The sequence below is a fragment of the Pimephales promelas genome, chromosome 6, assembly GCF_988280905.1.
Source record: "Pimephales promelas chromosome 6, fPimPro1.hap1.1, whole genome shotgun sequence".
In the NCBI taxonomy this organism is placed as follows: Eukaryota; Metazoa; Chordata; class Actinopteri; order Cypriniformes; family Leuciscidae; genus Pimephales; species Pimephales promelas.
Window position 1 is genome coordinate 31123648 of NC_142774.1, and position 12040 is coordinate 31135687.

General features: G+C 36.8%; 1 protein-coding gene across 2 annotated transcripts; it reads right to left on the minus strand.

The window, feature by feature from the left end:
• Positions 1-6479: 6479 nt before the first annotated feature.
• helt (helt bHLH transcription factor) lies at positions 6480-11705 on the minus strand. 2 transcript variants are annotated; one of them, XM_089132401.1, is made up of 4 exons: positions 11534-11705; positions 7398-7502; positions 7188-7284; positions 6480-7014 (listed from the first exon to the last, which is right to left on the minus strand). In XM_089132401.1, exons 2-4 carry the CDS (start codon positions 7413-7415, stop codon positions 6569-6571), a joined length of 561 nt encoding a protein of 186 aa, XP_088988527.1. In that variant the 5' UTR covers positions 7416-7502; positions 11534-11705; the 3' UTR covers positions 6480-6568. The 2 variants fall into 2 exon arrangements, with proteins under 2 accessions (XP_088988527.1, XP_039547533.1); XM_039691599.2 differs by lacking the exon at positions 11534-11705 and adding an exon at positions 8137-10972.
• Positions 11706-12040: the final 335 nt, after the last annotated feature.

Consider the following 12040-nt stretch of genomic DNA (forward strand, 5'->3'; position numbering starts at 1 on the left):
CATTTGAGATGCATTGTTTCATTTTAAAATTGTCAATAAGGATGCCCTGATATGAACATTTCAGCTGATACCGATAATTCATTGTATTTGAAAGCCGATAACGTACTCGGTTACTAATGTAACCTCCGTTCCCTGAGAGTAGGGAACGAGTATTGCATAGCTAATACGCAGTGGGGAAACTCCTTTCCTCGAGAAATATTGAAGCCTATATTTAAAATGCAGTGCAGCTACACAGTGACCACAGCAGAGCAAGCTCACCCATTGGCGGTGCTGCAGCAACTGTACACCCTATAGTCAAGCGGCTCAGACACGCGAACCAATCAGGTGATTCTGTGCCTGAGCAAATCAGAGCCCGACAGAATGAGTGCGGCTTATGGCTATGAAAGCTCAGCTTTCTGCCATAAAATCAGGTTAAACCGACTGAAGTGACAGACTCTGACCGATTGCAATAGTGCGGCAGGCTACACAATATCGTTCCCGAGTACATTCCCTTTCAAGAATGGTCACTTCGTATTGTGGCTAATACGCATTGGGGACGCAATGTAACATGCAGCACTATTATATTAGCAACTGACTCCATCTCAACTGGAGCCTAGGGAAGCAACCTGAGGTTCACAGAAGACACACGCTATTAATAAAAAAAAAAAAAAAAAAAAAAAACAACAACAGAAGGGACAGGAACCAGACCTGACTTGGGTCCCATAATCTAAGAGGGGCAGGAGCACCTGATATCAGGCTAGCTCTTCTATGAAAGAAGATACAGAGAGAATACTCCAATCATATTTCAAGCAATTCAAAAGCATGGTAAACAGTCACATTTAACAAATGTTGTACATATCTGTGGTCATCTGAAATGTCTCAGCTGAAGGAAATAGTCCATTATTTATTGGCTTTAATATATTGGCCAAAAAATCAGGCTGATAACGATAATGTTACGAACTCTTATGACCAGATAAGTTAACAGTGAGGTTGTGATACACGTTGAGGAGGTGACGTCACGCCATAGATATTGGCAGCTCTCCCAGCCAACAGCAGACCAGTGGTGGAGCGAGCCTTAGAATGTGTGTGTGAGAGAGAGAAAGAATCATCCACGCACAACCACAGGGATGTAACAGATAACATAAAAAAATATTATATAGTTGTATTGATATAGTGGCTGATGTATCATTCTTGACAAGCATATTTTGGTCAATTTGGTCTGTGTAGGCCTTCTGGGCTGATTTCATATACTCATATCAGTTGTGAGAGTGTCAATCATATTGAGTGCACATTAATGTGTTATACCCTGTAGCATCAGATTTTTCGTTTAGACAAGACCCAAAGTTATCTTAACACAATTGCTTGCGTATAAATAAAACTTTAGATGAGAATGATTTTTTGGGCTCCTTTTCTTGGCATATTAAGATATTTTACATGACAATAGAATAAAACCCTGAGCCATTTTAGCTCTGCTTCATTTGGTTTGATTCATATTGTGTGATGAAGCTAAAGGACTCTAATTTTACCAGCTTTTCTCCCTCCGCTTAACACAGTGTTCCCTCTGCGGATTTAAACCAATATTGGCTTGTTGGTCACTCAGTGCTCTTTCATCGCTTTCCTCTTTCATGGCATTATCGTTTTTCCCATCTGCATGTCCTCTTTGTCTTCTCTCCCTCGTCTCTCCTCTTTTCTGCATCAATGTTTTTGGCAAACAGCTTTGTGTTATTCAATCATCCGTTCATCCATCCATCTCTCTGTCTGTTCATCCATCAATTACTCGCTCTGACAGGTGTATGACAGACAACTGAGCTTTTCATCCCAAAAGTGCTAGGTGTTTGTGGGTCTTGGTGAGTTCATCCATGATATTTTTTTAGCCTATATTCCACCAAAATATTAAGCATGCAGCACAACTGTTTTAATAATAAGAAGAAATGTTTCAAATCAGCATATTAGAATGATTTCTGAAGGATCATGTGACACTGACTGGAGTAATGATGCTGAAAATTCAGCTTTACCAATACAGGAATACATTCAATTTAAAATAATAATAATAATAATAATATTAGACAATATTACTGTATTTTTTATCAAATAATGACCTTGGGTGAACATAAGATACTATTTATATATAGACTATACCTGCTTGTATATATAATATAATATAATATAATATAATATAATATAATATAATATAATATAATATAATATAATATAATATAATATAATATAATATAATATAATACAGTATAATATAATACAACACAGTATAATATAATATAATATAATATAATATAATATAATATAATATAATATAATATAATATAATATAATATAATATAATATAATATAATATAATATAATATAATATAATATAATATAATATAATATAATATAATATAAATGTATTTTAGTCTGTGGTTGTGCCCTGCAGTCTGATGCCTAAATTCTGGCTCTCCTTTTAGGAGCTTTGATTTCATGGTGCTGATTATTTTTCTTCATGTCCACTCAAGGATGAAGCCCAAGGAACCCAAGATTGTCTTCCTTTCAGTCCAATCACAATGAAGCAACCCCCGCAAAAGTATCACAACCTCTCCCGCCTTCTCCAGAATCCCTCTCTCTTCCTTACTCTTTTCTTGGTGCTTTCTTGGAGTCATACAACTTACTTAAAGGTGCAATGTGTAACAAAGTTGAGTATCTATTAACAGAAATGCAATATGACATCCATAACTATGTTTTCAGTGGTGTATAAAGAACTTACTTAATTAGCCGTAATGTTTTTATTACCTTAGAATGAGACATTAATAGCTCCATAACCGAGGGAATCCCCTTCTATGAAGGTCGCCATGTTGTGACGTCATATTCCTACCGTAGCCGAACGCGAACAAACAGCGCTACAGAACGCGTTTCATCACTACCTTGAAAGAGAAGTAGCGGAAAGCTGGAAGCTAGCCTTACACTCCGTGAGTAGTGACTTTTCCCTTGTGAGTGGTGTAAAATATGTAGTTGGGATTGTTTCATGTAACTTAGTTCTCCCTCGCTGTGTTATGGGTTTGTTATGTTGGGGATAGATGTGCTGTTACGTTCGTGAGACAGCTGATGATTAGTAGGCTATTCATGTCATTGACCGTAAAACAGTACGTTACAGGAATCACTAACCCGTCGATAGAGACTTTTACTAAAGTCTTTTATCACTAAAGTCGATCGCGAAGAATTTTAAAAAACCAGAGAAAAAAAGCCTATTGTGTGTAGTAAATAGTATCTATGGGATGCGGAGATGACATGATTGTAACAGCGCGCGCACTTCCGACCTTTGGACTCATGCGGACGCGTCCGAGCTCAGCCACAGCAACAGCTCATATTAGCCAGCTAAACTATTACTACCCTGTTAGAAAAAATATATAGCTGCTCCCTCGCTGTATTATGGGTTTGCTACAGTATGTGGGGAGAAATGTGCTGCTGGTTACGTTTGTGAGACAATCAGCTGATTAATATTTTATTAAATTATATATTAAAACCCTTGATCCTCACCTGACTATGGCTTTGTAAACAGACAGTATTCATGATGTGGTTTATAATGGACTGTGGTACAGAAACAGTGACAATGTTACACACTCTTGGCTTACTCTGGCTATTCTCTGCTGTCTCAGCCGACGAGATGTTTGTCCCGTTTTAGCAACCGTAGCTTCTTCGAAAGGGAGGGGTGAGCAGTGGGCTGAGCCCTTAGTGCAAACCTGGTGCAAACTCGCAACCGAACCACTAGATGTCGCTAAAAGTCACACATTGCTCCTTTAAAGAAAGACTTAAGACTCATTGGGAAGAATTCATGATTTGAGGAGGGGTCCCAGATTTAAGTCACCTATCTGAGCCAAAATCACACCTGTTGTGTACCCATACTGTAGGACAGTATGTGCCTTTAGGTATCCCTGTTGAGCATACCTGAGTGATATTGGTTTCTGGTGGGTGTCAAAAGTCTGTGAGACGGGGGTGTGATTCACTTCTGCGATTGTAGAGTCCAAAGAGAGTAAACCCTCTACAGTTAAAGAGGGAGGGACATAAGTGCCAACATCTCAGAAACAATCAGTGGAAACTGGTAAAATGATATGCAATAAGAGTTCTTTTATTTTCCACCATGGTGGCCATCTCTCCCCTAAGCTAATCCCGACCACAGTGAACAACTGTCTGTCTAATTTGCTTAAGTCACATTGAAATGACACATATTGTCTAGATTGATTCACATAGCACATATAATAATCACATAGCACAGCACTGCATAATATGGCCTTAGCACATGTAGCTGCCCCCATTGCAGTATTTACATTCAATATTCTTGTGCTTTTGAAGAGGCTAAAATAAGTGCAACCATGATGATGTCACTCCCTTAAATATTATGTCAGGAAAAAAAAGTAAAACTGCAGGGACACATGTCTGCAGTGTCTCAAAAAAATACAGATTTTTTTATTCATATTTTATACAGTAGCGATGCATTAAATTGACCAAAAGACACATTTATAATGTTACAAAAGACATCTGTTTTCAAATAAATGTTCTTTTGAACTTTCTATTCATCAGAAAAAAGAAAAACAAAATATTTCCAGACAAAAAAAAAAAATTCAAGGACTTTTAGAATGTCTCTATTTGTTGTAATGCTGTTTCCTTTGTTTTATGTTCCTGCTTGTTCCTTGGTTGTCATGACAATTCACGTATTTTAGTTCATTATTTTGTGGATATAATGCCCTCGGTTTCTTTAGTTCATTGGCTGGTGTTGTCTGTGTTTTTCCAAAACGGCATGGATTTATTTTCTTCTGCTGAACAAAAATGAAGATATTCTTCTGACGAATATGGGTATACTACCAAAGTGTTGATGGGACTCTAAAGACTTCCATAGTATTTTTTTTTCCCATACTTTGGAAATCAAAGGGATATATCTTCTTCTACCCATATCTTCTTTTATGTTCAGCAGAAGAATACATTTGTAATGAGGTAATTTTAATTTTGGGGTGAGCTATCCATTTAACTAATAACACAAACATTTATTGGTCATCGAGCAATCATTCACAGTGCAGAAAGTAAGTGAACCTCTGTGTTACAAATCTTACGACTTTGCCAAAAACCAATTCAATATAAGTAAACTAAGGAGGTGAGATTGGTGTTGTGGGTCGCACAGGTGTCCACCCTTTAAATAAAGACATAGAAATCCTGTAATGGACAAATGGTCTTCTAAAGAAAGATTGGATGGTGTGAGCCATGCCTCAATCCCAAAAGCTTTCACAGGACCAAAAAAAGCATTAGGCCTAATGGAGATTCAAGTAGAAAGTCTCAAAAAGCAGTAAAAACCCAGGTGTTAATGAATCCACGGTTAGATAATTGCGACTTAAATTAAAACCAGAGTTCATAAAAGTATTACTGCAACTGTTGCCGTTATGTGTTAAAAGATCTTACATCCAGACCCCCTCACTAGAGTATTTAGTATTTATCACTTTGATTTGTTATTTGCATCCTATTTAAATATAGGTGGACGAGACACTGGGATATAAGATGGGGAGTGAGGGGACGGGGGGTGGGATTCCCCAAAAGAGAGGCTTATTGTCAATCAAGGGGTCTCAGACCAGCAGACCATTACGCTAAGTGTTAATCTTAGAGACTCTGTCTAGAGACAATACAGTCTAGTTACAAAGACAAATTTAGCCATGGTATCTTCATAAGAATTTGTGCATGTCAAAACTGAAGTTGAGAACAAAGAACAATATTTTGTGCATTGAACTATTTCCCAGATTTAAATAATAAAAGAATAAAATGTCATGCTATAAGAAATATGTTTAATTACATTAGACAAACATCTTTAACATTGTTTTAATGTTTATGCTAATAATGTTTGCCATAGTGCAAAGTTATTTTTTAAGTATTCGATCTTAAATATCTGACCAATGTTATTGTAGCTGTTTATTACATATTAATTAGAATATCCTTCCTCTTTTAGACTGAAAAAAACTGGAAACGTAAAAACGGTGCTTCATTAATTAGATTTTATTCAAATAAAAGTGTTATTTAATATTACTTAATAAACCTAAATATATATGGTTACACCAAAAAAAGATAAAAAGATAAAATAATGCATAGCACTTTTCTCTTTAAAAGAGACACCTTTTAATGAAAATGAGCTTGTTTTCTTAAAACATTATAATAAATAGTTTAAAAATTACTGTTTTTGAATACAAATATGCAATTAGACAGGTTAAGATACCTTTATTAAAATCATAAAAATCACCAATGTATCCTCTTCATTGTTCGCACCAGTTATAGTTTTGGCTCAAATTTTGCTCAAAATAGGCTATATATAGTTTGGTTAATTGGTTTGGTTAATAATCAGTTCTGTCAATGTTATCTAGATATACAGCTGAATTTCATAATTAGCCTACTGATATTTTTTCCCCACAATGAGCACACATAGGCCTATTCCTCAATGAAAAATAACTTCCAGCATTGCGCCAAAAGACATAATCTTATTCAAACATCATTTATTTCATGATATAACTACATATTAAAATAAAACATGTACACATATATAAATTAAGGACATATGCAGACGTATTTACAGAGCGGCGTGTTGTGCATTGTGTAAGCTGAAGGCATTGTGGTGTGAGTGCCCGATGAAGTTCATGTAATGATGATCGAGTCCCTGAACTGGTGATAAGTATCCACTGTGCTGAGACATCGTTGGGTACGCGAGCGTGGGGCTCCGCGTGGAGCTGTGCCAGGAAAAGTGTCCGGGTGGGCTCTGCTGAAACACTGATTCGGTTGGACTTGAACTTTGGTACTCCAGCTGGCACAGAAGGTCCGTAGGGTCTGGTGAGATGGTGCCTAACGTGCCAAACACAGGCTCGGTTACGACTTTGGACTGCAGGAATGCGAGAATCCGTGCGTACTTGGTGTCTTTGGTCTCCATTCGCTCCACGGTGGTAAGGTAGTGAACGAGATTCTTCATGCACTCGTGATAGCCGTAATGAAAGTAATTTGCAAACTCTGTCAGCAGTTCTCCTGAGAAAACAAAGAACCTTATTAGACAGCAATTCATCATGGGAGACAGAGCTTGATTTGATGTTTTGAAATTTTATTTATTTATTCTCTCGCTCTGTTAACGCGGAATTGTATTTAATTTGTTCATATTTTTACTTTAATTTGTTATTTTATGATTTATTCGTGTTCCTTACCCTTTTCTCTCCCGCGCGGGAAGTCTGCGGAGTGGAGCGCGCGCAGATACTGCACCGTCATTTCCAGGATTTCTGCTTTCTCGAGTTTCCCAGAGTTCTGTTTTAATACACAGGTTTTGTTAGTCATAACATATATACATACATGCATAGAATCAAGGCAGTCATGAGCACCTACAAGACTTAAACTCATTAAAAGTTTCAGCTGCCCACCTGTTTAGCCAAGGCCATAGGAACTGTCTTTCCCAACTCGTTTAGACATCTGTTGATTCGGTCTCTTCTTCTTTTTTCAATGACCTTGTGAGAAACAGGAGTTTTCTGTTGGAAGGGAACATAATAAGATAAAAAATAAATTAAGGGAACAAAATTCTCATCACCAAAAACAAAAAAGCATGGTTAGCCTATATTATAAGGTGTATAAAACTTGATAAATATACAAAATAATCAACGGATAGGTTGTTGGTACGTTAATGAAACTCTGCAGAAATAATCTATTCGGTCGATAAAATATACTGCAGTAAGTTTTACTTGATTAGCAATAAGTTGTAAGTGGAGAGCAGTGCCGCGCTTGCTTCCGTGCACGCGCGCAAAACTTCTATCCGAGGCAGGGCATAAAGCGCTTTTGCATCGCAACCAAGTGAAATTATATAAAATTAATTTCTTTAGAATGAACCACTGGCTTACACGAAATATAAGACCAGGAAAATCAAGCATTCAAGCTCTGCGGCAATACATAGGTCCATTCCGTAATGGTTTAGCCTTTCCTTAAAACTGAGCGCAACTAGAAGCTGAAATGACCATTTAGGAAATATTAGTATTATGCCAATCTGAAAAAAAAAAAAAAAAAAAAAAAAAAACCTCAACCATTAAAAAACAACAACAGTAAAAACATTGAAAGAGACCATCGTCTGCATGCATGCAACATGTGTTCACCACCAAAGTGTCCACATACCTTGCGATCCTTCATCTTTGACGCCATCGTTTGGTTAAAACTAGGACAAAAATGTGAAAATATTGTAGCTAGACTATGTACGCGCTCCTCTTTCGCGACACTTTAGACTGAGATGAGCTGAGTGGAGGCAGACGCTTATAAAGCGCTCGCGCATTCATGGCCCTAAATTATTCCATAGGATTAAAGGCGAGCTTTTGGTTAATGTGTGCACTTAGGATCAGTTAAAGAAATAGTAAAACCTGAAGCTGTGGGCTAGCGGGGGGCAGACCTATTTTGTTAATCCACGTGGCCTATCTAAAGACACGTGATGGGTTGTAGAATATTATTTGCATAGTAACAGGCCTTGCTGGATGTGGCTCGCTCGCGAGCGCAGAGCGCGCAATGAAAACAAAGCCCATGGAGCAAGGCGTCTCTTTCTGTTCCACGTCGCGTTTCTCACACGATCGCCTGTTTATGGGTCCCAGCAAGCGATCTTAACTTCCATCCCAGGCCCGTCTCAGGTTTAAAGCCTGTCTACTGTTATTATAGTAATTAAGTAAGCACATAATAGGCTGTTCCGCCGAGTTCAGGGGAGACCTTTTGGAGACAGAGTCCCCCCGTTTGTTCGCCGCGTTTCTCACACGACTTGGTGACACGTCCATCTTTCATGGGCTACGGCCGGGTTTTTGTTTACATTCTCTAGTTTTGTTAGGGGCCTCGGCAGGTGTGGGGACCCGGCCTGGCACACGAGCGGCCCCTCCGACCATGTTAGAGACTCCAGCAGTCTTTGGCACACGAGGGTTACCCACCGCTGGATTCCCTTCAGAGGGGCTCAATTTGTATCCTATTATCCTATAAGAAAATGTCTATTGAGCGGAATGAATAGTTTCATTGGCCTAAATTTTAATAATGCAGTGAAAGAAAAGAAAAGGAGAAATAAAGAAGAATGCAGCTGGTCCTGACGCGCATTATTCTCCGTCACCTGCGCCTGGAGACCCCTATTCATTTGCCTAATTTCGGTCAACTTAACAAACTTTGGAAGAAATTATTCTGGTATTGTTGCGAAGGGTGAAGCTTTCTGATCGAATTAACAGCATGTTTTGATCCGGTAAATGTCATTAGAAAGAAAGAAACAATCGCGTATAGAGGGGTCTGGGTAACGCGCCAAGTGGCGACGCCAAAGCGCAATTCATGCCACAGGGGACTTTTGTACCCCCACATTGCTCAAGTTTGTGCCCAACAAAGGGCATTATTTTATACTTGAATACATTTCATACAACAATTGGCTGTTTTCATCAAACATATTTTCACAGCAAGGTTAACAACAGGTTTATTGTGTTCGCCCAGACTCCCAGACTCAGACTTCATGCGCCAAAACGCCTGGATCTTCTGCTTTTTTTCACTGGGAACGTTTTAATCCTGAAGGTTGGCTACGCTTTAAAGTGCAATATCGTGTTGAATCGTGGAGGGAAAAAAATCAAAGATGTGAGGATTTTTTCCTTTTTTTTTCCTTTTATAGAATTCAAGCTCTTTGGAAAGCCAAAGCAATGGAGACGTTTTAATACTATAGTGCGCAAAAGAAAAGCACAAGTGAAACAGACTAAAGCATAAAATCCCATTACTTTTTATTGTTAAATTTACCACAACATTTTATGCAAACTCTGTGGAGCCGATACAACAAAACGTTTTAACTTACTTTCGGATTCTGAAGTTCTGTAATGTGACCATTTTTAATCTGTTTTTGTAAACGTGCATTGTGCATTGAAGAAGAGCAATACGTCAGCGGAATTTTCTCCTATCACAATGTAATTTAATCGCCCTACATTACACCAAACAATCCAGTACAAAAAGATTAAAGTATTTTAATATCTTAAGAATAAACTGATATGCTGCATACATGTTTGTTTTGTGAAGGAAAAGCTCTACAAAAGAAAAAAATAGAATGCACAAAGCTGGGAAACGTGAACAGAAGCATCTTTGTACGCAACAAGTTCATCCCATATTTAGCGCTGGTGTTTTTTCTTTTCGATAAGAAGACTATAACAATAATGATATTATCTCTAATGCCTACTTTTATTTATGCCTACCTTGTGTTTTTTTCTTACAAATTGCGTAAAATACGTATTGTTATGTATAGGTTATGCAAAATCAAAAATATTATACATATTATCATAAAATGTTTATGTTTAATGATAATGTGATATGTTTTATCAATCAATATTAAGTGAAAAAACTACAAAATAAGTGCGTAGGTTATACAGTTAACGTTTTAATAATAATTATATTTATGACAGTCATATTTATAAGCTGCAAAACAGCCAGTTGAAAGTCGTTTCAATGGCAGGATTTTTTTTTTTTACTTATGCTATTCAATGCTATAAAGTCATAATCATGCTAATTTAAAAAAAAAAAAAACTACAGTGCTACAAACGAACTAAAATTCTTAAGTTAAAAAAAGACTTTTTAAATGAGTTTGTATCGATAAAAGTCATAAACTCTCCTAATTGTCGTATCAATGTTTCATTGCTGTGGCATAAGAGTTTAAAGCTGTCCAAACACGCTTCTGTATGGGGATCTCGGTCTTAAAGAGAGGCTATACCTGAAAGCTGAACTCTGTCTGTAAGGATCTGTCCATGTGAAAGAGAATTAGAGGAGCGCAGTCATGCATGTCACCCTGATTACAGCAGTACAGTTCGCCTTATTTCCCAACCAAACTAAGACTTTTTCACAGACACACTAACCAATCTGGGCTTTTTCGGACAGGAGGGGATGCTTTTGCTTGTGTGAAGGGTTGCTAGGGCAAATCTTTTTAAGAGTGATTAAATAAAGCCTGCCCTGTGCTACTGGCTTTACACTTTTCTTTTTCTGGGAAAAAGAAAACTTCAAATTTTGAAACTTCAAATAGTCAAAGCATCACTTTTTGTAATATTTTTATTTATTTAAATAATGTAATAATTTATTGTATTGGATGTTTATCATTTATTGTATTGGTTATTTGTTTATATATGACCTTTCCAGAAATTGATTTAAAAACGAATTTCATAAAAATAAATAAATAAATAAATAAATAAATAAATAAAATAAAATAATAATCTTCCAAGATGCCTTTTGCATATGTTAATAAATAGGTTGAAGGCGCCATCGTGTGGAGAGATGCTTAACTAAACTTAACTTCAAATGTCTTCAAAATGAAAATACATTTTAAATAAATTATATTAGTAACGTGTATTATTGTTGTATACATGTTAATTGTTATTCGTATGACTGTTTGGTTAAGACCACATTTATTAGTTTAAAAGCTCTTTTTAGTTTGCTAGCAGCTATTTTTGTATATTCAATTCATCTGCAAGTATAAGGCATACTACACACACTATAAACATTTATCCTGTAGCACATCTGCGAGATTTGAAATTCCTACGTTGATGGGAAAAAATGTTGATCCTCCCGACGATGTGTTGTCATGCGAGAGGCGGTGACCCGTGGTGACCCCGGGCCTGAGACGCACACAATCCTTTAGCTTCGCGCGCCACCGTGAGTCTCCTCTGCATCACTTCACACGAGACATATTCAGCATTGTTCAGGCATCACAATAGAACATCCTTAAAACAAACAAAAAAAAAAAATATAATAAAAAAATGTCTGAAAATACAATATAGAACTTACCACTTGATGATTTAAACTGAAGAAACAGTTTTTCTTGTTTTTTTTCCACCTTCATAAATGTAGCCTATCTTAAAAATAAATAGGCCTACTATTTACACTGACTATTTTCTTGTTATCAGCACATTTTAGAGTTTTACAATAATAAAAAAATAATTGTTAGTTTGACGATTATTGGTGGTCAAACAAAGATGTACTATATTTACATATTTACTGATGTGGTGTACACACAATATCATTAAAATAGCCAAATAGTTAAAAAATA

What these genes read in the sequence shown, in the direction of transcription:
- helt (XM_039691599.2), bottom strand. Translation starts at nt 8,163, where the DNA reads ATGGCGTCAAAGATGAAGGATCGCAAG. An exon ending in CAAAGATGAAGGATCGCAAG is followed by an intron (nt 7,503 to 8,136) that starts GTATGTGGACAC and finishes CCCTTCCAACAG; the next exon opens with AAAACTCCTGTTTCTCACAA. An exon ending in CTATGGCCTTGGCTAAACAG is followed by an intron (nt 7,285 to 7,397) that starts GTGGGCAGCTGA and finishes GTATTAAAACAG; the next exon opens with AACTCTGGGAAACTCGAGAA.